General features: G+C 39.1%; 1 protein-coding gene across 2 annotated transcripts in view; it reads left to right on the top strand.

Annotated features, from left to right (window-relative positions):
• The window catches only part of PSTPIP2 (proline-serine-threonine phosphatase interacting protein 2), a 74,071-nt gene that overhangs the window by 18,506 nt on the left and 27,783 nt on the right, over positions 1-27,782 (top strand). For both annotated transcript variants that reach the window (XM_037016969.2, XM_037016966.2), the window contains exons 2-5: positions 13,870-13,970; positions 19,912-19,989; positions 24,995-25,029; positions 27,221-27,327. In XM_037016969.2, coding sequence (XP_036872864.1) covers positions 13,870-13,970; positions 19,912-19,989; positions 24,995-25,029; positions 27,221-27,327 — 321 coding nt within the window. The remainder of the gene's footprint in view (positions 1-13,869; positions 13,971-19,911; positions 19,990-24,994; positions 25,030-27,220; positions 27,328-27,782) is intronic.

Here is a 27,782-nt window from a genome sequence, read left to right as displayed (position 1 = left end):
GGACACATACACACAGATTAAATCATCTGCTCATATATCTTGTCCATTTTTTTGGTCCTTTTCCATCAGTTTTAAGGAATTATTTATATATTAGGGATATTAGCCCTTTAGCTGTTATTTTGTTGCAAGTATCATCCCTTTGTCAATTGTCTTCTTATGTTTATTATTTTTTGCTGTGAAAATGTTTGTATTGTTAGGTGGTCAAATATATGAATCTTTTCTTTTACTTGACTTATAAGCATTTAGCTTATAAGTCATAGTTGGAAAACCTTTGGATTGCTTGCTTCTAGTCCTTGCATGGTTTCACATTCTTACATTTAGATGTCTGATCCATTTTGTATATTTTTCTTGTGTACAGTGTGGGGTTTAGATCTGTTTTTATCATTTTCTAAATGACCAACAGTTGTCCCAGTACCATTTATGAAAAAGTCCATTTTTGCCCCTGTGATAAGAGATGCTACCTTTAGCATATATTAAATTTCCATGTATACTTGGGTCTATTTCTGGACTTTATATTTTATTCCACTGGTCTGACTATTTATGTGCCAGCACTACATAGCACCATACTGTTTAATTATGGAGCCTCATAATATGTTTAAATGTCTGGTAGGGTTGGCTTCCCGTCATACCTTTACTTTCTCAGTATTTTCCAGCTTTTTTGCATTTTTATGTTTTTCATATGAACTTTGTTTAGCCACTTAAAAAAATTGTTGGTATTTTTATTGGGATAGCATTATATTTGTATATTAACTAAGAACTGACATTCTGATGACTTGAATCTTCCTGTCCATGAACAAAGAATTCTGAAGAAAGTATCATCAATTCCTATTTTCTTGAGTTTCTTTTAAAATCAGATGGGTATCAAATATAAAGGGTTTTTGGCTTTGCATTACTTTCCTGTGGCTGTTGTAACAAATTGCCACAAACTCAGTGGCTTAAAACAGAAATATAATCTCTCACTGCTCTGAAGGCCAGAAGTCCAAAGTCAGTATCATTGAGACAAAATCAAGGTGTTAGCAGGGCTGCACTCCCTATGGAGGCTCTGGGGTAGAATCTATTCCTTGTCTTTTCCAGCTTCTGGTGGCTGCTGCCATTTCTTGGCTTATGGTCACATCACTACAGTCTTGTCCTGCATGGTCACATGATTTTTCCTCTTCTGTGTCAAATCTCCCTTTTATAAGAAGAACATTTATGATTGCATTGAGGGCCCACCCAGATAATCCAGGATAATAATCTCCCATTTCAATAACCTTAACCGTATCTGCAAAGATTTTTTCCATATAACATGAAGTTCATGGAGACCAGAGATTAAGACTTGGATATCTTTGGGGTCCGTTATTCAGCCTACCACAGGCATCTAAAGAGAAAATCCTGACTTTTTTTCTTAGACTTGTAAAAATGGTTTATCAGGTTAATAAATTTCCTAGTATTCAACCAGTTTCACATTCCTGGATTCAATCCCACCAACTCATGATATATGTATGCTCTTTGTAATGTGGTATTGGATTATTTTGCTAATATTTTATTTAATACTTTTAAAATAATATTCACGATTGATATTGGTCTATATCTTTTTTGTATTCTATTGAGTTTTACGCATTATTCTTGCTTTACAAAGTGAATTAGGAAATTTTCTTTCATTTCCAATCTGTTATAGACCTTAGAAATACCTTTTTTTCCTCTGAAGGTTTGGTAGAATTCCATTGTCCTACAAAAACATCCAGTTCTGTTGCTTTTTTCTGCTCCTTGATTTTTCTGCTCCTCTGTTTTCTTCTATGGAAATTGGCCTGTGGTCAGTGGGGTCAATTTTGGTAAGTTGTATCTCAAATGGGATCAGTTTTGATAAGTTATATCTTCAGAATAGGCCAATATGTTAGTTTTTATATCTTCTAACTTTGGAATCATATTTAGAAAAATCTGTTGCCTCAATATTTAAAAAAAAACTTATACAGTCTATATTTTCTTCTTACATGTTTATAAGTTCCATATTTAGACCTTTAATTCATCAAATATTTACTTTAGAGCATGACAGGCTCTATATTTAGTTTTTGGCAAAATGGATACTTGTCACAATAACATTTATTTAATAAGCCATCCATCCTTTGCTATCTGGTTTCACATACTTCCTTTATCATATTAAATCCCCTTATATAAGGCCATTTTTGGACTGTTGTTTGTATTTTAGTTATTTGATCACCAAGTCTCAATGCCAATACCATACTTGAAAATTTTTTGGTTACTTTACTGTTTTTAACATGGTAGGGTAAATCCTCACTCATTATTTATTGTGTCAACATTTTATGGGCTATTTTCATTCTTTTTAGGTGGGCTTTAGAATAAACTTAAATTTAAAATGAACCCCCATTAAGATTTTGGTTTTGATTGAAATTATTTTAACTCCATAGATTTACTTGGGGAGAACTGAATCTTTCCAATATTGGGTTTTCTCATCTTGGACTAGGATATATTTCAGGATGTATTAAGACCTTTGTTTCTACTTTTTGGTAATGTTTTGTAGTTTCTCTTCAGGAAGGCTTATTCCTAGGTATTTTACAGGTTTTGTCAGCACTTTGAATAAGATTTTGAAGTTTAAATTGCATTTTGTTGACATATAAGAAAGCTATTGCTTTTTTTATATTAAAGTATCATTGATACACAATCTTATGATGGTTTCACATACACAACACAGTGGTTCAACATTTACCCATATTATCAAGTCCTCACTCCCTCCATTGCAGTTACTGTCCATCAACATAGTAAGATGTTATAGAGTCATTAATTGTATTCTCTGTGCTGTACTACCATCCCAGTGACCAACCTATATTGTAGTGGCGAATTATAGGGCCCCTTAATCCCCTCTCCCTCCTCACCCACTCTCCCCAACCCCTTCGCTCTGGTAACCACTAGTCCCTTCTCAGAGTCTGTGAATCTGCTGCTATTTTGTTCCTTCAGTTTCACTTTGTTTTTATACTCCACAAATGAGTGAAAGCATTTGGTATTTGTCTTTCTCCACCTGGCTTATTTCAGTGAACATAATACCTTCTAGATCCATCCATGTTGTTGCAAATGGTAGGATTTCTTTAATTTTTATAACTGAATAATATTTCATTGTGTGTATGTACCACATCTTCTTTATCCATTCATCTATTGATGGACACTTAGGTTGCTTCCATTGTCTTGGCTATTATAAATGGTGCATCAGTAAACATAGGGGTGCATATATCTTTTCAAATCAGGGATTTTATTTTCTTTGGGTAAATTGCTAGGAGTGGAATGACTGGGTCAAATGGTATTTCTCTTTTCAGTTTTTTGAGGAACCTCCATATTGCTTTCCACAGGGGCTGAACCAATTTACATTTCCACCAACAGTGTAAGAGAGGTCCCTTTTCTCTGCATCCTCACCAGCATTTGTTGTTTCTTGTCTTTTGGATGTTGGCCATCCTAACTGGTGTGAGGTGATACTTCATTGAGGTTTTATTTGCATTTTCCTGATGATTAGTGATCTGGAGCATGTTTTCATGTGCCTGTTGGAGAAGTGTCTGTTCAGATTTCTTGTTTGCAGAAGTGTCTGTTCAGATCCTCTGCCCATTTTTTAATTGGGTTATTTGTTTTTTGGGTGTTGAGGCATATGAGTTCTTTATGTATCTTGGATGTTAATCCCTTAATAGGATAAATCGTTGATGAATATATTGTCTCATACTGTAGGATGCCTTTTCATTCTGCTAATGGTGTCCATTGCTGTACAGAAGCTTTTTAGATTGATGCAGTCCCATTTGTTCACTTTTGCTTTTGTTTCCCTTGCCAAATGATATGTGTTCAGGAAGAAGTTGCTCAAGGTTATATTGAAGAGATTTTTGCCTGTGTTTTCTTCTAAGAGTTTTATGGTTTCATGACTTACATTCCAGTCTTTGATCCATTTCAAATTTACTTTTGTTTATGGAGTTTGACAATAGTCCAGTTTTATTCTCCTACATGTAGCTGTCCAGTTTTCCCAATACCAGTTGTTAAAGAGGCTATCTTTTCTCCACTGTATATTCATGGCTCCTTTATCATGTATTAATTGACCATATATGTGTGGGTTTATATCAGGGCTCTCTAGTCTGTTCCATTGGTCTATGGGTCTGTTCTTGTGCCAGTACCAAATTGTTTTGATTACTGTAGCTTTGTAATAGAGCTTGAAGTTAGGGAATGTAATCTCCCCAGCTTTGTTGTTCTTTCTCAGGATTGCTTTGGCTATTTGGGGTCTTTTGTGGTTCCATATGAATTTTAGAACTATTTGTTCTAGATTGTTGAAGAATGCTGTTGGTATTTTAATGGGGATTGTGCTGAATCATTGTTTGCTTTAGGGAGGATGGCCTTTATGACAATATTAATTCTTCCTATCCATGAGCATAGGATAGGCTTCCATTTATTGGTGTCTTCTTTAAGTTTTCTCATGAGTGTCCTGTAGTTTTCAAAGAAAGCTATTTTTTAAAAAAATATTTAATTCAGCTAACTTCTCACTTGATACTCTTGTTTCTAAGTAGATACTTGTATCTCCTACAAATAATGATAATTTCTGACATTTTTGTGTCTGGAGTGAGAAAATGGAAGAAGTGTTAGCTTGGAAGTGAAGGGCATTTACAGAAGTTTAGGACTGTGCAGAACTTTTGTTTCCTTCAATTTGTACTGTGGAAGCTTTGATGGTACCTAGGGACAGTGCCCCATTGCTGTTCCCGTCTTCATGTCCTTGCTGGGAGCCTGCTGCTGCAGGGTGGAGTCCTCACCAGCTGTGTCCTTGGCACAAAAGTCAGAATCATCTGTTCTTTTTCCACCCAGAATGGGGCAGGGCACTGGCTGGATTCCCAGTGTCCTTCCTACAAACACCCTGCTGATTTCTCCATGGCTGCACCAGGTTTAGCCCTGCTGATTTGAACTCTAGGGCTTTGCTGGGAAAGTTTGTGGAATTTCTTGTTTTGTGTGGGTTGGAATACTGGCTCCCAACCTCTGTTTATCTAGCTCCATCTGCTTTTTATATTACATAAATTCCTACAAATTTCCAGCTTCCTCACGGGGTCCTTCCTTATTTTCTATTGTGGCTGTGGATCATTTGTTAATTTAGTGGGGCAGCAAACAGATGAGAGAGAACGACTTCAATTTGCATCTCTAAGGGATGGAGGTAGGGAGAAGAAAGACTTCAGATTATAAAAGTAATACAACTATGTTATAGAAAATTTAGAAAATACAGAAACATGCTAAGAAGAGAGCTTTCAACATTTTGGTACACATCCTTCTAGTCACTTTTTTTTTTCTTCTCATGAGGAGACTACATTTCCCAGTTACTTTCTCAGGATTTCCTTTCACTGAAGGTATTTTCAATTGAGTGGAGTTGTTTTTTTAGTTAACCTGGTGACTTGACATTTAGAATGTGCAAATGTCAAGTGTGGATCCAGGCTGGAGAGCTGGGATGTCTGACTGAGGGTTCTAGGAGGTGAGGGAGGCACGCTGTGGGCTTGTAGGACAAGGTTGGAGTGGGCACAGGGGTGGGGCTTCACCCTTGCCTTCACAATCCACTGTTATAGCTGACGAGAAGGCTGAACAACACACCAGGTAACACTAGAGTGATTTTGTCTTTCGGGCTTAGGAAAACATGGCTGGAAATGTGTAGCCCTTGCTGAGGTTCTTTCTGACATCAGCTGCTTCCTCAGATGATGACAAAGCTATTTTTGAAAAGCTAAAAGGCTCTGTTTATTTTACTGCTTTCAGTAAAAGAATTCACCTGGTCCTAACACATATGCTTTTTTGCTTATGTAGCCTGGTCTTGAAAAATTTGATTGTGTCTTCCTTCATTCCTGTAGTTTGTGAAGCATGTAACAAACTCAAAGCACATTATCTCATTTGATCCTTTCAATAATCCCCTTTTTACAGTTTAGTAAATTAACAATAAGAGAGATTGAGTGATTAGCTTAAAGTCACACAGCTTGTTCATGGTAGAATTGGGGCTCAAACCAAGTTTGGTGTTAAAGCCTGTGTGTGTCCCATTTAGCAGTTCAGGGAGATGGACTCACTGACAAAAATTTAGATATGATCCTTATCCTCCAATAAGAGAAGCTGGGGAGTTGAGTGGTTTAAGAACACAGACTTGATTTACAGAATAAGACTCCATTTCCTGTCCTGTAAAATGAAGATTAAATAAAGACACCTATGTCACAGGAATATTAGAGAATCAAACAAGATATTCTGTCCAAAATACTTGATATACTGTTTGGAATACAGCAAGTATTCAATGTATTTTAGACCTAATTATTCAAATTAATTAATGATAATTAATCCATATTTGCAGATATGGTGAATTTGGTCCATTTGGTTTTACCTTTCCAGGCAAAAGAGATAGGAAATTAAGTAGGAAAGAAAGATCAAGGTTGAGAGCATAGGGAGGTAGAATGAACTTCCCAGTCTTTATCCAAAGTGTACTATTGTCATATAGCTCTTAATTAAATAACAGATTTGGATAATCTTGTTGGGTGAGAGTTAAAATCTTTCACCATGGTTGGAGGAAGTGATAACAACCCCTCTTTCTAATGTCTTATTTTCTCCAACTGCAAACTATGGAAGGAGCTCCTTGCTCACTGTGTTTATGCAATATGTTGTGGTCTTTTAATGCAAAGTGCAACATGCTTATGCCTCACACACCCAAGTGGCAAACAAATGCAGCCTTTGTATGTAATGCAAAGTTAGTGGCCTCCTTCCCATTCTAGTGGGCTAGAATTTGCATTTTCCTGGTGATTAGTGATATGGAGCATCTTTTCATGTCCCTGTTGACCATCTGAATTTCTTCTGTTTTTTATTTTTTATTTTTTATTAAGGTATGATTGATATACACTCTTATGAAGGTTTCGCATGAAAAAACAATGTGGTTACTACATTTACCCAAAAGGCTTCCAAAAGGCATCAGTGCCACTTTGCATTTTTTACTCACACTCAGAGGTTTTATAATGAAGTGCAAACAATGGAGAGTCTTCTCTGCACTCTTCTCCATTGCCCTTTCCTAGTCTTCGATCTCCCACCATCCCATTCTGAAATGTTCTCTGGTTTCATGTATATGTAGCCTGCTTTCTTCTCATAGCCTCTAGGCAGGAGCCATAATTGTTCTTCTGTCTTTCATAATTTCTATGGCAGCAGTTCTCAAATGGCAATACAGTCACTTGGAAGGAGCATCAAAAGTGGAGATTCCCCCACCCCAGGTTCAGAACCAGCAGGTCTTGGGTGGGACCTGGGGGTCTGCCTGTTTTCCAAACTGCCTAGGTGATCTGGCACAGGTAGTCCTTGGAGCCCACATCTAGAGAAACTCTGGGTAGCAGACATCATGGTAGGATGGTCATGAGATGCAGCACAAAACCAGGCATGGGCCCAGAACTGTATCACAGGTGTTCTCTGGTGGCAGCACCTGTAATTCTCTGGCATCTTTGGGGGCTGCAGGTTCTCCTCACTTTCCATCTGCCTTTAAGCCCAGAGGCCACATGGTGGAAATGGAGCCTAGAAACAACTTGTCAGATCCCCCTGCTGCACAGGGCTCCAAGCTGGGAAGGAAGGAGGGACACATGTGCCTGGATTGAGTGAGGGAAACCAGACCTGAGTATTAGAGCTGGGGTGGAAAACAGGAGGACAGTGAGCTCCCTCCACCAGGCAGCCCATGAAGACTTCTTCCTTCTCTGAACCCGTACCCACCTTTGGTCTGGAATGCCTGCTGGCATGCTTATGATGAGACTGCTTTTATTAATTCTTTGGCTTACACATCTGGATGTGGCACACACATGCTCATTGCTGGATCTAGCAAATTTTTGTCTTAAAAAAATTTAAGTTGCTCTATGGTTCAAGTACTAATCCACTGATTATAACTTGAATGCTGTTTACATCTTTATAATTTGAGCATTATTTATTTAATTTTATTTTATCAAACATATGTTACAGTGGTTCAACATTCCCCTACCTACATCCTGTCCCCTTGGTAACCACTGGTCACTCTCAGTGTGTGTGAGCCTAATGCTGTTCCATCTGTTTTGCTTTGTTTTTATACTCCACAAATAACTGAAATCATTTGGTATTTGTCTTTCCCCACTTGGCTTATTTCACTGAGCATAATACCTCTAGCTGCACCCATGTTGTTGCAAATGGCAGAATTTCTTTCCTTTTCATGGCTGAATAATATTCCATTGTGTATATGTACCACATCTTCTTTATCCATTCAACTACTGATGGACACTTAGGTTGCTTCCTTATATTGGCAATTGCAAACAGCGTGACGATAGACATAGGGGTGCACATATCTTTTTGAATCAGGGATTTTGTTTTCTTTCGGTAAATTCCTAGGCGTGGACTGACTGGGTCAAATGGTATTTCTATTTTTAGTTTTTTGAGGAACCTCCATACTGCTTTCCACAGAGATTGCACCAATTTGCAGTCCCACCAACAGTGTAGGAGGGTTCCTATTACTCTGCACCCTTGCCAGCATTTGTTATTTCTTGTCTTTTGGATAGTAGCCATTGTAACTGGCCTGAGATGATATTTCATTGTGGTATTTATAATTTTATAATTCATTGTGATATTTAGTTTGCATTTTCCTGGTGATTAGTGATATGGAGCATCTTTTCATGTCCCTGTTGACCATCTGAATTTCTTCTTTTTTTATTTTTTGTTTTTTATTAAGGTATGATTGATATACACTTATAAAGCTTTCACATGAAAAAACATTGTGGTTACTACATTTACCCATATTATCAAGTCCCTACCCATACCCCCATACCCCAATGTAGTCACTGTCCATCAGTGTAGTAAGATGCCACAGATTCACTATGTGCCTTCTCTGCGCTACACTGTTCTCCCTGTGATCCCCCACACCATGTGCACTAAACGTAATACCCCTCAGTCCCCTTCTCCCTCCCTCCCACACCCCTCCCCTTTGGTAACGACTAGTTCATTCTTGGAGTCTCTTAGTCTGCTGCCATTTTGTTCCTTCAGTTTTGCTTTGTTGTTATACTCCACAAATGAGAGAAATCGTTTGGCATTTGTCTTTCACTGCCTGGCTTATTTCACTGAGCGTAATGTCCTCCAACTCCATCCATGTTGTTGTAAATGGTAGGGTTTGTTTCTTTCTTATGGCTGAATAGTATTCCATTGTATATATGTACAACATCTTCTTTATCCATTCATCTACTGATGGACACTTAGGTTGCTTCCATATCTTGGCTATTGTAAATTGTGCTGACATAAACAGAGGTGTGCATATGTCTTTTTGAATCAGGGATCTTGTTTCCTTTGGGAAAATTCCTAGGAGTGGGATTCCAGGGTTAAATGGTATTTCTATTTTTAGTTTTTTGAGGAACCTCCATACTGCTTTCCACAATGGTTGAACTAGCTTAGATTCCCACCAGCAGTGTAGGAGGGTTCCCCTTTCTCTGCATCCTCGCCAGCATTTGTTGTTCTTAGTCTTTTCAATGCTAGCCATCCTTATTGGTGTGAGGTGATATCTCATTGTGGTTTTAATTTGCATTTCCCTGATGATTAGTGATGAGGAACATCTTTTCATGTGTCTGTTGGCTATCTGAATTTCTTCTTTGGAGAACTGTCTCTTCATATCCTCTGCCCATTTGTTAATGAATTTCTTCTTTGGAGAAGTGTCTGTTCAGGTCCTCTGTCCATTTTTTTATTGGGTTATTGGTTTTTTGGGTGTTGAGGCATGTGAGTTCTTTATACATAATTTGAGCATTCCTAACCCTTACTTTCTGTGTCTTTGGGAAGTTTGCTGGGTTCTTGGATCTGCTTTCCCTTCATTTTCATCTGCAGCCGCACCCAAGATGCCAAGACCAGAGCCCTTTCCCAGGCTTGGTTTCCTCACTTCCTCTCAGTGACTGCCCCCCTCCCATTATTCCTTTGAATCTTAATCATTTCCTTTGCCTTTTAAAAAGTTTTTTGAGTGCAATCTATGTAAGATGAAATGCACAGATCAATGAGTTTTGAAAACTGCATACACCGATACATCCCACACCTCTATAGAAAGATCTTAATAAGAATGTGGGTCATGTGGCCATAAGCATTTCCATTATTCCAGGAAGTCCCTCATGGCCCTTCCAGCCCACCCTCAACTGACTTTTAATTTCATGAATTTTCTCTTTTGTTTGTCCATTTTTATTTCATTGCATCCCAGTATTTTTATTTCCTTCTCCTTACTGTAGATTTAATTGTTCTTTTCCTGGCTCCGTAAAGTGAAAGCTTAGATCATTAACTTTAAGACCTTCTTTCATTCCTAATACAAGCATTTAGAGCTATAAGTTTCCCTCTAAGCACCATTTTGCTGTATCCCAAATTTTGCTGTGTTGTTTTCTTTAATTAGTTTGGAATATATTCCAATTTCTTGTGTGAAAAGCCAGTCATTTAAAGTCTCTGTAAATCTCGTTTATTCTCTTTTCTGATGACCCTAGCTTATTCCTCTTTCCTCCTTCATTCCTTAGATATTTTCACTATATAGTCTTGCATAATGTGTTGGCCTCTAATTTTCCTTGTGTTACACGTTTGTTTTATGTAAATGTCTTTTACTGACTCCCTAAATGAATGATAGGTTCCCTGATTGCAAGAACTCTATCTTATGCTGGCTTTGTGACCTTTTTAATACCTTGTCTGTAGTTGATATAGAATTAACAGACATTTCTCAAGCACCACTAATGTGGAAGCTACTGTGAGTGATAAAGTTTGGGTATAATCCAGATATTCTTGTTGATGAAAAATTCATCAAAATCGCCTTGAAATAAAGATAATTTTATTTGAGCCCAACTAAGGACTTAAGCCAGGAAATATTAACTCCCATGGGTAGGAGAAATATTTCCAGGAGCCCAAGTCATACAAAGGTTTTTATATCCTTGGGGAAACAGGGAAAAATGACAGAATTTCAAAGGAGCATATTCCACTTACATAAAATATGTGATGCTAAAAAAAGGGTTGGAGTTGATATACCATCTTGGCACAAAAGGGCATTAAGGTTAAGGGAAACATTCTTGCTTATCTTATCTTATGTCCTTGAGCAGGAATCTGGAGGACAAAGGAAAACAGATGTGGTGATACACACTTTGTTCAGCTTTCAACTTGGTTCTGATTAAAAGATGGCATTATAGAGTTAGAAAGTTTAAGTTTTCAAGGGTGGCCATTTGAGACTCCCAGAGTTAATGACATTTTCAGTACTTAGGCCTACTTCTAGAAATCTTTTTGGCCCCTAGTATTGGAGGTCAGCTTTTCTTTAATTCCACACTCTATAAGAAGTAAACTGATTTTTTAAAAAGATGTTAACTAATGATGCAAAATAATATATAATAAAAGCCAAATAAGGAATAGGCATTAAATACTCCAGACATTCAGAAGACGGAGAGGAGACTATACAGTGAATTATTTGAGGAAGACTTCAAAGAGGAAATGGGATTTGAACTAGCCCTGAAGCAGAGGTGGATTTTAGCAAATGAGACTTAAACAAAGAGGAGGCAATGCCATGTGCAAAGGTCCGGGGGGTAGAAATGTACATTGACCACTTGGAGGACAGGAAAGAGACCCATGTGGGAAAAGCTGGAGGAGAGAAGTCACAGATACTGTGTAGAGGACTCTGATTACCAAGCTGAGAATATTGGGGCTCTGGGTTGGGCACACTCACATCTGATGGCAGATCTGTGATGCCATCTTGGTGCTCACACAGTGTTCTTTCCTGCTTGGTTCCCCTATTCTGACTCCTGCCAGTCCTAGCTCTCTGGGTAGCACAGGAAGGTGTTTCCTGGCCAAACCCTCCCCCACTGTGAATGTGGCCTTGGGCACTCTTTGTGTTCTCTTGGGGATTTCCTTTTTTGGTTGCCTCTGTAGCTCCTCTCAAGTGATGACTCTGAAGCAGCAATTCTGGTTTTGTAAGGCTAGTAGTCAGGAGGCCTGGTGATTTGGTTTGTTTCCAGGAAAACCTGGTCTAGCTCTATCCTCCCTTCCAGATCAAAGAGTGTCTGTACCCTTAATTAAGAAAAAGGAAACCACCTTTTCAAATGAATATCTTAAGACAGAGAACCTAAGTGTCTTTCTCTGGGAAAATCAAAGCACTTCTGTCCACAGAACAGCATTGGCATTGACTCTTTGTACCCATTCATCCACTCAGGAGATTCTATGTTTCATTGTTCTTTTCAGATGTGTCTGGTGGGGAGCAGAATAGGCATTTTCATTCTACAGAGTTTTACTTTGGTGTGCATAACATTAAGCTGTATTCGGGGATGTGTGTGCAGGAGTGGTCCAAGACTTGGAAGAGACTGCAGACACTTGCCCAAGAGTTGGGACAGCAAGGCTGTCACATGGTGGGGTGGGGGTGCCACTCAAGGGCTGGATTTGGATCCAGGAGGGGATAATGTAAGCATCATCTTAGACTTGCTACTGAGCACTACATTTCAGGGGATAGTAAGAAGCCTGCCTGGCTGAAACAGAAGAGTGTGCATGAGGGGCTAGGTGGGGAAATGAAGCTCTATTGGAGGCTGGTGTTTTAGAGTTCCCAAGGCCTAAATCTATGCTTAAACAATAGCCAGAACCCATAGGATAAAGTATATTTCTAACTTAGATTTATTTATATGCCCATGTGTAAAATTTATTATACTTACAATAATCCATTCTTTAAAATGCCTTGTTTGAGTTATGGCCAGTTAAGTTTCCGAAGGCTGTGTTTGAAATCAGCCTCAGGCCTTGGTCCTGCAGTCTGGGACCGCTGTCTGCTCAGCCATGCCATGATGAATGGTAGCACCTGGAAGAGTGTTTCTCCAGTGCCCCTCCTCTGGGTAGAGAAGTATCTTCAGGAACCCCCCATTCCCACCCAATGGCAGAGTGACACCTCCTTCAGCGACTTGGGGCTGGGAAGGGATGATCTGCCTTGGCTGGGCTGGGGGTAGGTGAGTTCAAAGCTCTCCGGGTGCACCCAGAGGCAGCCTAACCAGCCTTCCTAGGGGACGGGAATCTGAATCAGGTGACCAATTGTACATTTTGGGGATAGAAACCAGAGAACCAGCCTCAGCAGGGGGCACTTTAGGGTTATTCTCAAGAGCCAGTGATTTGTTGGTTTGGCGAGCTGAGGGGACTTAGACTTTTTAAAACTTACTGCATCTGGGGCTACTTCTTTTGGGAGGTTTGGGTAGCTTCCTCCAACCTCAGAGCACATAGTAGAATAAAATAGGAACAAACTTATAATTTAAGATTTTCTAAAAATTCCTTTCTCCCAAGTTGGGGCCAGTGACCATGCGGGGCATGCTGGCTACTGGGCTTCCTTTCATGTTTCCCAGGGGGAAGCCAGCCCCTCTCCTACTCCTGGGCCTGACTCCTGGCTCAGAGCTGCTTGCCCTTTGCTCCCTCCAGTGGGCTTATTGGCTGTGGGAAGAGATGTCAGGGTCAAGCTCTAAGACAAGTTTGAGGACATATAAGGTTACAACCACTGGTTAAAATGAACCATGGTGTGAGTGAACTGCCTCTCAGCAGGATGAAGGTGGCCTCTGCAGAAGGCTGGAGTGGGTACCCACTGGGTGGGGACCATTAGGGACCTGAGCCTCGCCAGCTCCCTCATCCATGTGCCTCTTAGTCCTCTGTCACTTCCTTCCTGTTTTGTGGCCCTTCAGTTTCATACTTTTTGAAATTCTTCCACAGCTACATGCACTCTTACTTCTTCTGTTCTGAAAACTTACTTCTTGTTGGTCACAGAAGTCTTGGAGGTTAAGTGTTTCAGAAATGTCCATTGCCAGGCTCCCCCACATTCTGCTCTGTCCCTCTCTGTCCTCCCTTCAGACCTGGGGATGCTGTCATCACCATTCCTGTTCTGACATGATGTTTTTTCCCCACCAGAGTTCAGACATCCTCAGCACTGTTGGCTACGACAGCGTCATCCAACATCTGAACAATGGCCGCAAGAACTGCAAAGAATTTGAAGACTTTCTGAAAGAAAGGTATATGCTATTCTTTCCTGAAGACAGAGGGGGCGCGTAAGATGCTCCCACACAAACAAGGAACAGTTTACTGGTTTTTGTCTCTTTTTAAGCATTCACAAGACCCTCTGCTATAGGCTATGAGTGATACCCAAGAAGTAAATGATATCTATGTCCTAAAGTTCTTAGAAACTAGTTTATAAGATAAGATTTATGAATGAAACCACAAACAAAATATACTAAAATACTAAGTCATGTGGTATGTGCAGCCCTGAAACACCTCACAGGAGAGGGAGACTATGGAGGACTGGCAATTTATAGATTTCTCCTGGGAATAAAATAGCTTTTCCATACAGCCATAGAGAAGGTATTGGCTAATCAGCAAAGCTTCTACTGCCCAGGCATGACTGTCCAAGGGTCCCCTGATGCAATGGGGATGGTGGTGTAAATCAGTGGTGTCCATATATTTTGGAATGTAACCCTTAGTAATAAATACATTTGATACTGCCACCCAGTACACACATGCATAAAACAAGTTTAATAAAACATTATTACCGTTATTTATTCAATTCTATTTAATTAAACATTGCTGGTCATAACCCATTGACTTGATTTATGGTTTGCAAATGGGTCATGTACCACAGTTTGAAAAATACAAGTCCAAGTAGAACCCAAAAGCTAGGGTCTTACTTTTCAAATGTTTCACAGAAATATATGGGAAAGAGGAAGAAACCTATGCACATTAAAAATTATTAAATATTTATACTATATTTCTAGTATATGGTCATTTTTCTCTAGGATTTTCAAAGCAAAAGAAACCAGACACAATGTTCTCTGATACTGGGGGAGATTTTGAATCTGCTGGCATCAGGCCACAGTGTCAGATTTGTATGCCCTGGATATGAGGACCTGGGGCCCCTGAGCAAAGGGTCTGCCTGGTCTTTGGGCTTCCTTACCTAGTGGTGTGCTTGCCAGAAGGAAGCTGCTGTCACTGAGGGAGGGTGCACCCCCCAACTGTATGTGGTTTTCCTGTTAGGGGAGTTCATGTAAAGAAATGCAGTCCTCTTCAGGTTTCAGGGGTCCAGCCTCTCCTCTTGCTCTGGTAGGTGCAGGTGCTTGTGGGATGTGGAACTTAGCCTGCTGAGTCTTTGCCATAGTCTGATGCACAAACATCCTCCTTGGGACATGAGCATTATTTTACTGAGCTACTGTGAATTTCATGTGGAACCCTGGCACGTTAGGGTTCATATGGACTAGAGGAAAAACATATACAGAGGGGCAAAGATTAACAGTAGTTTGTCATAAGTTGCTTGTCATTTTAGGTTCATCAAGTAGAGTACACACACATTTAGAAGGTTTTATGATACGTAGCTAAACATGCCCTGTATCTAATGTGGTAGTTTTAGGACCACCCCTTGCCACCCAAAGTGTCAAAGTCCAACCATGAATCTCTGGAATTTCTGGCAGCTCAAAGCCCCAGGGGGCAGCAAGGGGAAGGGGGAGATGCTGTACTTCCAGAGTGAGCTCCCCTCACCCACCACACTTTCCCCTAGATGGAATCCGTGCCATATTTTACCTCCATTATGGAAATTAGGAGTATCCTTTTCCTTGATTATACCCAGATGGATTGTGGTCAATCCATCTAGGCTTAGCTGGGGATGGACAGAACAATCACTGGGATGTGGGTTTGTAGTGTCATTTGCTGTTCTGGAGTCAGCAGGAATTCTGCCTTTCTTGCATCTGTACTGCTGATCCCTGGGCCATAGGTCAGTCTATGCTCTGTAGCTAAGCAGTCCCCAGTAAATCTTGGATGACCTATTGAAACACAGCAAGTAAGTAACAAAACAGCAACAATCCCTCAATAAATTGTAAATTTGCCTAGTTTACCCTTCTATCAGCTGGAAAGGCATAAATGATGACAGCCACAACCACCATCTGAATAGCAGCCTAATAAACACCATGTACTGAGCATTCGCTATGTGTGGTGCCAGGCTCTTTGTCTCAGCATCTCCATTACTGTAACATTGAGGTTTACCCATCCCTTTAAAATATTCTCCTTTAAATATTTAAAATATTCTCAGTGCATGAGGTATTATTACTTGCATTTTCTTTGCATGTGAGTTTAGCTTTTAAAGCAAGGTTGGATCTGTAATTTACCATGGGAACCCAGAAAGTGACAGAATCCAGAACACCACTGCAGCATCTCACACAAACCCTGTGTTTGACTCCTCAGCACTGCGCAGAAGAGCAGGTGACTTTCTGGGAGGATGTGTTCCCTGCACAGAGACATTCTCTCCGCCTTTTCTTTCTGTTTCATACATTCTCACTCATTACACCCACTCTCTATTGCAGCCAGACAGGTTTATTAGTGAGCATGCTCTGGATGTTTCTGCCTCTACATCTTACTCTATTGTTTCCCCATCTGGGATGTATTCCTTTCTCCTTGATGCTTAAGTGAATTCTCCCCATCCTTCAAAGTCCAGGCCAAATTTTCCTCTTCTTTTTTTTTCTTTAAAAGAAATATTCTATATAGCATTCCAGTATGTGGTTTTCCCCTAGTTAACAATTAAAATGAACCTGTCTGATCCCTGGTAGCCCAAGCCCATGATCATTCCCACCCCTAGAATCCCAGATGGGGACAGACATTACATACTGAGCTCCTGATATGAGCAGGACAGGAGAAATATAGAAATGAGGATAGTCATACCACAGAAGGTTGCTAGGGGTGATTAATTAGGATTATATTAATAGGTGCCATTTATTTAAGGCTTACTGGATACAAGCTACTATATATTTTGCATATATTATCGCATTTAATTCTCATAATAACTTTTTATGGTAAGTTTTGTCATCCTTATTTTATAATTGAAGAAACTGGTTCAGAGAGGTTATATAACTTACCTAAGGTTAGACAGCTTATAAGGAATGGATCTGGTTTCAACCTAAGAAAATTGGGCCCTGGGCTCTGAGTTGCTAACCATTTCAGTATGCCTAGTACAGAAGCCAGTATACAATAAGTGGTGGGTAAATGTTATTAATTACTAATATTGTTATGTTAAGCTTGGATGATAGGTAGGGAATATATCATTAGCTCCATCTTACAAATGAGAAAATTGAGGTTTAGTAGGGGCTTGAATGACTGGCTCAAGATTATAGAAGCAGTAAGTAGTAGAGCCAGGACTTCTATTAACCCCATGTCTCATGGTTTTTCCACTTTATGTAATGGTCCCTAAAAAGGCTGGGGTTTTGCCAGGAACTTGGGGTTCTGAAAGGGGGGTTTTGCCAGGAACTTGGTGGCCAGGTTAGCTTTCTTTATTCTGTGTTGCAACAAGATCCTAAGGAGAGAGGACAGAGGCAGGCTTGTGGAGCCCCTTGATGCCTGAAGTTCTGCACCATTTGTAAGTTAGCAATTACACCTGTGGACTGAGATCTCTAGTCTCAGTGCCTTGAGAACCTGTGCTCTTCCCACAAGCTCCTGTATATCCCATTGTTTCTTTCTAGGGAGGTGACAACCTGCCCTGGTTACAGCTCTCATTCTGGGATCCCCACTCTGTGTCAACATGGGCTCAAGAACACCAGATTGCCAGGATGGAAATGCCACATTACCTTAAACATTTAGCACCTTTTGGCCAAGTTACAGTCAAGCCATTATGCATTGTATGAGTTTCCTAGGTCTGCTGTAACAATTTGCCACAAACTGGATGGCTGAAAACAGCAGACATGTATTCTTTCACAGTTCTGGAGGCCAGAAGTCCAAACTCAAGAAGTGTTTAGCACCCTGCTCTTGCAAAGGCTCCAGGAAAGACTCTGTTCCATGTATTTTTCTTAGCTTCTAGTGAGGCCAGCGGTCCATTCCTTGGTTGCAGCTGCATAACTCCAGACTCTTCATCCATCATTACATGGCATTTTTCTCCTGCATCTTCACATCATCTTAAAGGACAGTGGTCGTATTGGATTTATACCAGTATAACCTTAACTAATTACATCTGCAATGACCCAATTTCCAAATGAAGTTATGTTCTGAGATATTGGGGGTTAGGACTACAGCATATTTAGGTGAGGGGGAGGTGGGACAGAATTCAACCCATAGCATGTACCCAGTGGAATGAGCTGGAGGCTGAGACCTACAAGGGAAGCAGAGTGCTGGGTTAAGAGTCCAGGTACCTGGGTCTCTAATCCTGACATCTTCAGTAGCCAGAAGTGGTATTAATCAAGAGCCTACACCTTTTTTGGTGTCAGTTTCTTCCTCTGTAAGGTGAAGGTGTTGTATTAGATATTCTGTAAGATACACTCTGATCTAACAAAGGTGGCTATTCTCAAGGAATTTACAGTTGTTGAGGTGCTGTGATTGGCGTATACAGTAAAAATGAGCAAACTGAGTGTCAGGTTTTATAGTAAAAGGATTTCATTTATAGGCCCATTCTGACTGGGGCTGCCTGGAGCACTGGGTTGAGGATTGTCCTGAGGCTGCTTTAGGCCTAAAGGACAAGGCCAAAGCTGATAATATTTTCTGTGGGTTGTTGAAGGGAAAATGGCACACGTACTGTCTTCCTAGTTTGGAAATTTGAATAGGGGAGGTATAAGAGAGAGGTGGAGTTTCCAAGGAGGGCTTTGTGAAGAAAGTGTGGCTAGCTAAGTGCCTAGAGGAGTCATATTATCTCTTTGGTTCTTGTACTGTCTTGTTCATTTTCACTGTGGCCCTTGTTACATGGTAGTACAAGAGGGTTGGTTTACATCTTTCCCGCCATAAGACCATGAGCTCCTTGGGCAGGTCTTACATTTCAGTCATCTCTGTGTTCTCCTAATCTCTGTGTTCTCCTAAGAGGAAAAATTTGGTTAGGTGGTAGAAGGGTGATCTAGGTAAATGTCTACCTATTCAAGGGTGATTTTTGCAAAGCCTTACTGATTCCTTCATTAGCTACATGTCCCTAAACTCCACTGCTTCACATTTGCTGGGAAAACACCCTTGCAACCATGCGATTGTTTTGCTGATTTCATGACTATGACGCTATAGTTTCACTTCCATTAAAGCTCCTTCTTTTCTCCAAAGAGCACATCATCGTGCTTGCTGGAACTCATTATTTACCAGGTTTTAGGACTTTCTATTGGGATCAAATGCTGCCTATGGTGAGTTCAGATTCATGGTGCCTTAATGTTAGAAAAAAGTGATCGAGAAACTTCTTTTCCTGGAAACCATAAAAGACTATTGAGAAATCTTAATGGATATAATTCTGAAAGGATAAAATACATGCACATTATATATATACATATATATGTATATATTTTAAGTGAAATTGGCCATAGCATCTTTTTACATGTAAGAATATTAAATGTTCATTGTAAAGTGTCATTACATTTTTATGTAAATATTGTGAACAGAGATTAGAAAGTTGGAAATAAATTTCTAGGGAGTTAAAATTCATCGTTTCCTACAAACTGGAGTCAGTTTGGGGTGTACTTTACATTATCAGGGGCTGGCAAAAACTTTTAAAATAGAGTCCAAGAGTAAAGGCCTATGAAAAAAAAGAATTCTTGTTCAAACTGCAGTATTAAAGGGAAGCACTATATAAAATCAGTAGGGCATGAAGAATTCATTTGCATGGTCTCAGATATATATATATTTATGCACAAACACGCACACACACACACACCCTTGAATCATAGTTTTGAAAAGTTAGTCTGTGATATGCGAGCCTGTGCTGGTCACGGGACCATGTTCAGTTTTGCTGTAATGTCTGTGCTGGGACTTCTAGGTAGAGAAGACCACCGTAGAGATGAAGGCCACCTCGTCTTCCTATGGTTCTTCCCTGTTAATAGAGGGAGTTTTTTATTTTAGAGAACAGTGGTAGAGCTAAGCTTCTACTGTCAAAGGTACAGTGTTGCCTACTAGGGGAGTACCACGTGTCTTAACTAACAGCAGCCCTCAGAAGGACTCATAACTCCCCTCTTCTGTTCCTCTTAGGGCATCAATTGAAGAAAAGTATGGCAAAGATCTGCTCAGCCTCTCTAGGAAGAAGCCATGTGGACAGTCTGAGATCAAGTAGGTGCCACGTTTCTTTCCAGTTTCCAGGTTGATCCTTCTGCCAGCGGCCCCTGCTACTGTAGTGGACAGAGCTGGCCAGAGGGGTGAAAGGTGTTGGGTGAAAACAATTTTTAATGTTTTTTTTCCCATTAATTCCAGTTGTGAAAAATATAGGAGAATAGAAAAAAGCTAAAATGAACCATGGAGCCACAACCCATTGAAAATACTGATATTTTCTAAAATTTCCTTGAAGTCCTTTTCTTTGTATACTTTTTCATAGGTGGGATTATGTTATGATTTTTTTTTTGAGAGGGCATCTCATATTTATTGATCAAATGGTTGTTAACAGTAATATATGTTATGATTTTATACTAGAAATTTCATAGAGGGGCTTCTGTACACACACACACGTCTATATACACATAATTTGTGATTACCATGAGACACTATTTTGTGCCATTTTATAGTTCTTACCACTGATGTGAGATTTCTGTACTACAATTATTTATTCTTCCATCATTCATTGAATACTCTGAAGATACAGAAACGTCCAGGAAATGGTGCCTACTTTCGGAGCATACTCCTTCATATTTAGGGCTGGCTTCGTGGACAATCATATTGTAACCTACACTTAGAAAGGTTTCATAATTGTTTTTTTTTCTCTTTTCTGCCACCATTTTGAAATTCTTTTCTTTTTAATTCTTAAAAATAAATTATTTTTTATTGAAGTATACTTGATACACACTATTAAATTGGTTTTAAGTGCACAACATAGTGATTCAACAGTTACACGTATGATTAAATGCTCACCCCAACTAGTGTAGTTATTGTCAACATAGAAAGATGTTACAGAACTATTGACTGTATTCTCTATGCTGTACTTTCATCCTCATGACTACTTTATATTATGATTGAGATTCTGAGCCTCTTTATCCCATTCACCTATTTCAACCACCCACCCCAACTCCTTTCCCCCAGGTAACCACCAGGCACTGCTGTTTTGTTCATTTTGTTTTTAAATTTCACAAGTAAGTGAAATCTTATAGTATTTGTCTTTCTCCACTTGGCTTATTTCCCTTTGCATAGTATCCTCCAGGTATATCCATGTTGTTGAAAATGGCAGGATTTCTTTCTTTTTATGGCTAAGTAATATGCCATTGTGTGTATATACCACATCTTTAGCCATTCATCTATTGATGGACACTGGTTGCTTCCATATCTTGCCTATTGCAAATGATGCAGCAATAACATTAGGGGTGCTAATATCTTTTCAAATCAAAGATTTTGTTTCCTTTGGCTAAATTCCTAGAAGTGGAATTACTGGGTCATATGATATTTTTATTTTTAGTTTTTTGAGGAACTTACATACTGCTTTCCATAGTGGCTGCACCAATTCATATTCCCACCAACAGTGTAGGCAGGTTGAAATTCCTAATAATTTATAAACTAGAGGTCCCACATTTTCATTTTGCAGTGGGCCTCAGAAATTACACAGCCAGTCCTACCCATACAGAAATTTCTAGATTCCTTTCCCAAAATAGGCCTGTTGAGGGACACTTGAGAGAAATAGTTCAAGCAGACTTTGCAGGCCTCTGCAGACCTAATCATATTACATGCTGATCTGCATACTGTGTTATAATAATAAGCACTGGCTACTCTATAAATAGCTGTGTAGACACCCTGTGGTCTGTGTCTCTTCAGAGGTCCAAATGGAGGCAGATAAGACATTACTCTTCCTCTTCTCCTGCTTCACACACACACACACACACACACACACACACACACACACTTCATCCCAACTGCAAAGAAAAGTACTGCATTGTTGAAAAGGAAGAAACATTGGGAGATATTTAATATATTAATACTTGCTAAAGTCTCAAAAATGTGTTACCCCCAGATGTAGAACGTTAGTACAAGGAGAACTTGCTTATTGATTATATTATATTTTATTTTTGATGTTGTAAATGAAAATTTTAAGAACACACCTGAAGAATAAAAAGATAAACTTAAGACATGGCTATCAATCTGTCATCTAGATTTGATAATCTGTCATCTGAATTTGATAATTCAGATCTGCCATATTTTTCTCATAATTTTTTGTGTGAAAATGTTTAAATTTAAACACTTAAAATTTAAGCCTGGAATCAGCTATTTCTCCAGTATACTGGTTCCTTTTTAGTGACTAATCATAATCAGAGGTGAAATTCTGAGCTCTAGCACTGGGGTTTTGTCAGAGTTCTCACTGTTTCAAAGCCCTTTCAGGGTCCAGGTCTTAAAAGCATGGGTTCATATTGGGATTTCCAATTCTAGTTTAACTTTACAGGGTTTTAATGGATTTCCTTAATTTCATATTGATTTCCTCTTGCACTGAAAATCTTGGTTCTTCGTAATATTAGATTTGCTTTATATGATAATATATATTAAGATGTTTCAAAATAATACTATTCACTATTGCTACTAACAATAAAACTTCTGAATGAAGTTTAATATTTTTTTGCAGTTCTTTTGGATCTTAGAATATATCTCACGAAGAATACTGTGTTCTAAGGTCACTTAAAATATTCAAATTGTCTATGTGATTATGTAATCAATTTCATGTTTCTTTCAAGTTTCTTTCAGTTTGTTTTAAGTTTTAAGGATTATTTTCCTTTCCTTGTTTTAATTTTATTTTTAGAATATGTAAACATTTACACCTTCACAGGTCAAAACTGCATAGACTTAATTAAATTTCAGTGTCATTCAACAGGGTTTAGATAATTCCAAGGAAAATTAGTGGATCAGTTGATCAGAAAACTTGTTTATTTATAAAGAAAGCATAAACCATTTGGGAAGGTATCCAAACCTTTGGCAGTGTTGGGATGGAAAATAGCCATATTCTCTCATATAGTATTTCTTGGAAAAGATATACAGCAGAATGAATCTGATCAAAATGTCTTGTTATATTCTTACACGTTTGATGTGTAACTTAGTAAATTCACAGAGAGACCCTACCACCATTCTCTTCTGTCCCATGATAAGAGCCAGTTGGTTTTCCTTCTGAGAATACACCTCAGAGAAGAACATGCAACAGGATATGAGGCCTGGGGACAGTGTTCCTAAGGTTGAAGTAAAAGGCCATCTACATGGCTTCTGTTTCTGTTCCCTCCAGGAGGATCTTTAGGAAGGTGGCCTAGATGAGACTGCCAGGCTGCTTATCCGGGGAACTAGGTAGGATTTTTCTCCTCGCCAGCCACACTGAGAGACTCTGGCCTCTCTGATGGGCATGTTAGAGTTTAAGGCCCAAGCGCTTATTAAAAGGGTGGTAGAATAGTCTATTTTCCCACAGAAAAGGAGACACCAGGGAGAAGAGGAGATGGACATTGCTAGGCCACCATCCCCAAGGTACAGATTCCCTCCCTGGCTTGTCATCATGTCCTGAACGCGGGAAAGAGCAATTAAGCGATGACATGAGACAACAAAGCCAATGACAAACTGAAAGCAGATTGGCCCTTTCAGTGGCCCTTCAGTCAGTCACTTTAGGGAGAAAAATTTTAGACCCTGAACTGACTGTTTATCTGTAAAGCTGGATTTTAACTCCATGACTCTTCTTAGGGAAAGACATCCTGTTTTATCTCCTGCCATGTCCTTACTTTCTTACTAATTCCAGTAGTAAGTCTGCTTTTCAGTGATTCTCATTCATCCTCTGGACCATTAGTACATTGGTTTGGCTGTGGAAACTTTCTAGTGTATTGCATCCCTTATCATAAGATGGGTAAAGTGCAGTTATGAAAAATGTGTAGTTATGTTTTTCTTCTTGGTGTGTTTATAATAATTGGAAATGTTTGTGTGCGAAAAGGCAGAGAGAAATAAGAATCATTTGTTTGGAATAAATAGAGTGGGAAAAGTAAGTTGGCTAAAATAAGTGCCAGCTGGAAAATACAAGGGTTTTTCCTTTGCAAAATAGCAGAATATGCCACGTACGTGCACACACACACACATACACACACACACACACACACACACACACATTTATATAACTATTCATGATCCTATGCTCTTGTGGCTAGGGGACCATGAATTCACAAAGTCCCATTCCTGCTTGAATGGCTGGAGTGAGTCCAGTGAGATCTGCTTCTGTGAAGGAAGCAGAAACCAGGGCCAAGTTACCTCAGGAGGTTTACTTGAGGAAGTATAGTTAGGGAGAATTAAAACCATGGGCAAGGAGGAGCTAAAGGGAGGAGGAGCCACGGGCTCTAAGAGAGAGGAAGGGGAGATTGATAGAAGGTATGAAAAATGAGTCTTGGTCTTCACTGAGACTGCAAGGTAATACATGTACATTGTTTTAAGCTGCTTAATTTGTGGTAGTTTGTTATTCAGCAAAAGAACACTAATACAGTGTGTTTAACATCTGTCTCCTCCATTGGACTCTGAGGTCTGGAGCACTGCCTGTCTTGTAACATTGACTCACCAACATCTGGTTTATGCTTAATACATACATGACGATTGATGAATGGATGAAGAAGGAGGTGATCAGAAGCTAGAGTCTGAACTCTCCCTTTATTGTATCCATGTTTCTAGTTACCATGCTTTAAAGAATGACTGGCATTCTTTTTTTTTTTTATCAAAGTATCATTGATGTACAATCTTATCTAGGTTTCACATGAACAACATTGTGTTTTCAACATTCACCCATATTATCAAGTCCTCACGCCCCCTATTGCAGTTGCTGGAATAACTGGTATTCTTAGGAGAAAGACCATAATCCTATATTTGTTTTTGGGTGAAATGAAACCTAAAGAATTTTGGCATCTTGCTTTACCCAGGTGGACAGTGAAGAATTTATGATGTTTGTGCCTGGGCTGAGAGCGTAAGAAAGAGGAAACTGGCCCAAAAAAGTCTTGGTGTTCTGTCTTCTCACGCTCTTGGGCAGATGTGTCTATAGGCTGTAAATTAAGACGTGGCAGAGAGAAGCACGCAGTGGCATTATAAGAAGATTGTGCAGTCAATTCCCATAACTGAAATTCTATGTGTTCTTGTTTTTCAGCACCCTGAAGCGGGCCCTTGAGGTCTTCAAGCAGCGTAAGTTATTCTTTAAAAAGGTATTTGCTGCCCTCAGCAGGCTCTGTGTCTGTCCTCAAAGGTGGGTTTTAATTTGAAGGGCAATTTCACTGGGTTCAAAAAAAAATCAGAGCAGCTCCCAAGGTGAGAGAGAGCTCTGCAGAGTTGGAGAAGGTGTGCAGAGGAGAAGCCCTCACATCATGATGTGCATTTGACTGAGAGCAGTGGTTCTCCCACCGGAAATCCAGTCCAAGGCCCTGGCAATCTGGTCTTCACAGGGTCCTGTGTAGTTCTGATAGTCCTCAGATCTGTTATTTGGCTTTCTGTTCTTCAGAATGCTTGGTGCTTCCCAGCTAAGGATTTTAACACAGCGTAGTATGTATGATATGTGCTTGAAGTGTTTCAGTGGTTAGTTGAGTGTTTCTAGACCTTTGTAAATGTTAGCTAAATATATAGTCATCTTAACTTTTCTGTAGAAGGTGTCCTCTTCCCTCTTTAACTCATCAATGAATATATTTCTCAATGTAGGGACAGGATCTTTTCATGTTTCTTGTATGAACCACAAGGTGACCATGGAGAGGCCCAAAGGAACTTCAGCTCAGGCTGAGTCTCTTGGGCATACATACTTGCTGTTACTTTACTGTTTCTTTTTCCCCCCAAAATAATTTAACTTGCTTCTTATTAAAATAATGTATATTTATCTTAAAAGTTCAAATGAGACATCAGAATATAAAGAAGATAGCAAATACCTGAATTTTCATTTCTTCGTGATGAGCAAGAGTGGATATACCTCTAGACATTTTAATGCAATTATACATACATATATAATATAATATTATATGTATCTTTTCTTGTAAATAAATAGGATTATACCATGGCAGTGGCTCAGAATCTATAGGATAGGGCCAGGTGATATGTTTTTAAATTGTTTTTAAATGAAAATAATCAACTTCTAGTCATTCTAGCAGTTTGGTATATATCTTTCCAGACCTTTTTCTATGCATTTACAATTCTTTTTCTCTCTCTTCAGTTGTAGACATGCACACACACACACATACACACACACACAAGTTTTTATGGAAATGAGAAAATACTATGCATATCTCTCTACAATTTGTTTTACTTAATATATCTAGACATCTTTCCATTTCAGTTCAGATAGATCTGCCTTGCTTTTTGCATTTTTTATATTCTATATAATGCCCAATTTCCTTCAGAAAGGTTGTGCTGATTTTTGCCCAACAGTGCAGTTTTTTTCACTCTCACCAACACCAAGAATTTTCACACTCTTAAAATTTTCCTGAATTGAGAAGTATAAGTTATATATTTCTGGATTTTTAAAGTTTTGCACTTTTTCCCATAGTTTTAAGGCAAATACATTTTCAAATGTTTATTGGCCATTTAGTCAATCTTTTTTTTAGATCTCATGTTAACCAGTTTTTTAATCCTAGAATATACATTTTTTCTTTTGATTTGTGAAAGCTCATTTGCTATAGCTGTTTACTCTGTTAAATAAATTGTAAATATTTTTCTAGTTTGTCATGTATCTTCTAACCTTGTTCAAGGTTATTCTGACACACACAAGTTTACAATTTTTTCTTAGGGCATATCTGTCAGTCTTTCTAGCTTTAATGCCATGCTGCAATTTGTACTTAGAACATGTAAAATAAAAATTCAATTTTTCCATTATAAAAGTAAGCCATGCTCATTGTAAAGATCTTAAAAAATAAGGGGAAAAATCACCAAATAATCTTTCAATCCAGAGGTAGCTATTGATAGCTAGAATTTTGGTGTATGACTTTTTTTTACAAATGCTGAGGCTCATGAGATGTTAAGGGATGGAAAGAAACTTAGAGTCATCTAATGAGAAATAAGGATCGAACTGAAATTGTACTGGGTTTAATAACATCTTCTAACGTGTAAATTCCATGAGCTGAGATCTTGGCTGAGTTTTTCTCCCCACTTCTGGGCATACACTAGGTTAGGAAGAGTTAGTGATAGGAAGCTAAGCTAAAGATTTGCTAGCTATAGTCTTGGTGGCCAGAGTAATGCTGGGTACGCAAAGGGACTCAATAAATGTTGGTGACCAAGTGAAGTAGGTTAATTTTACTACTTGCTCCAGTATTTTGTATTTTAAGATTTTGTGTGATTTTGTATATTTGAATTCTGACATATAGATCTTGTTTATTTTTTTGAAAAATTATTTTTGCAGAGGTAGACAATGTGGCACAAGGTCATATTCAGCTTGCACAGACTCTAAGAGAAGAGGCCAGGAAGATGGAAGAATTCAGAGAGAAGCAAAAGCTACAACGGAAAAAGGTTGGTTTTGTATATGTATTAAAATGTTGCTTTTCCTCTGGCAGAAAACTCCAGGCTTGTTCATTAAACTCCTTGGCTCTCTCCTGACTTCACACAGCCATGCTTTTTTAACTTATGAGATTATTTACTAGGGAACCATGTGGGGATTCAATCTAGATGGTTATGCCTCTGTACCCCTTTGATCCCCAGGCCAGTTCTGTTTTAATTCTTGCAGGATTTAGATGTCTAGCCTGCTTTCCTCTTCTTTCGATGTCTCCTCCTGCTATTCAGACTGTGACTGGAAAGGGAAACCCCTCTGTCTTCAGTAGAGTCTAGTACATCTAACCTGGAGGACTCCCAGATCACAATCCTCCTCCTGGACAAAGCAGTAAGGGGAGGGGAGGGTGTGGAGGAGATTCACCTTCTTTCTGGGGACCATAATGTACTTTAACCACCCTATTTTACAAATAGGAAGA

The sequence above is a fragment of the Manis javanica genome, chromosome 9, assembly GCF_040802235.1.
Source record: "Manis javanica isolate MJ-LG chromosome 9, MJ_LKY, whole genome shotgun sequence".
Taxonomy (NCBI): Eukaryota; Metazoa; Chordata; class Mammalia; order Pholidota; family Manidae; genus Manis; species Manis javanica.
Note: the sequence above shows the minus strand (reverse complement) of the source record. Positions and strands in the feature narration are given on the sequence as shown.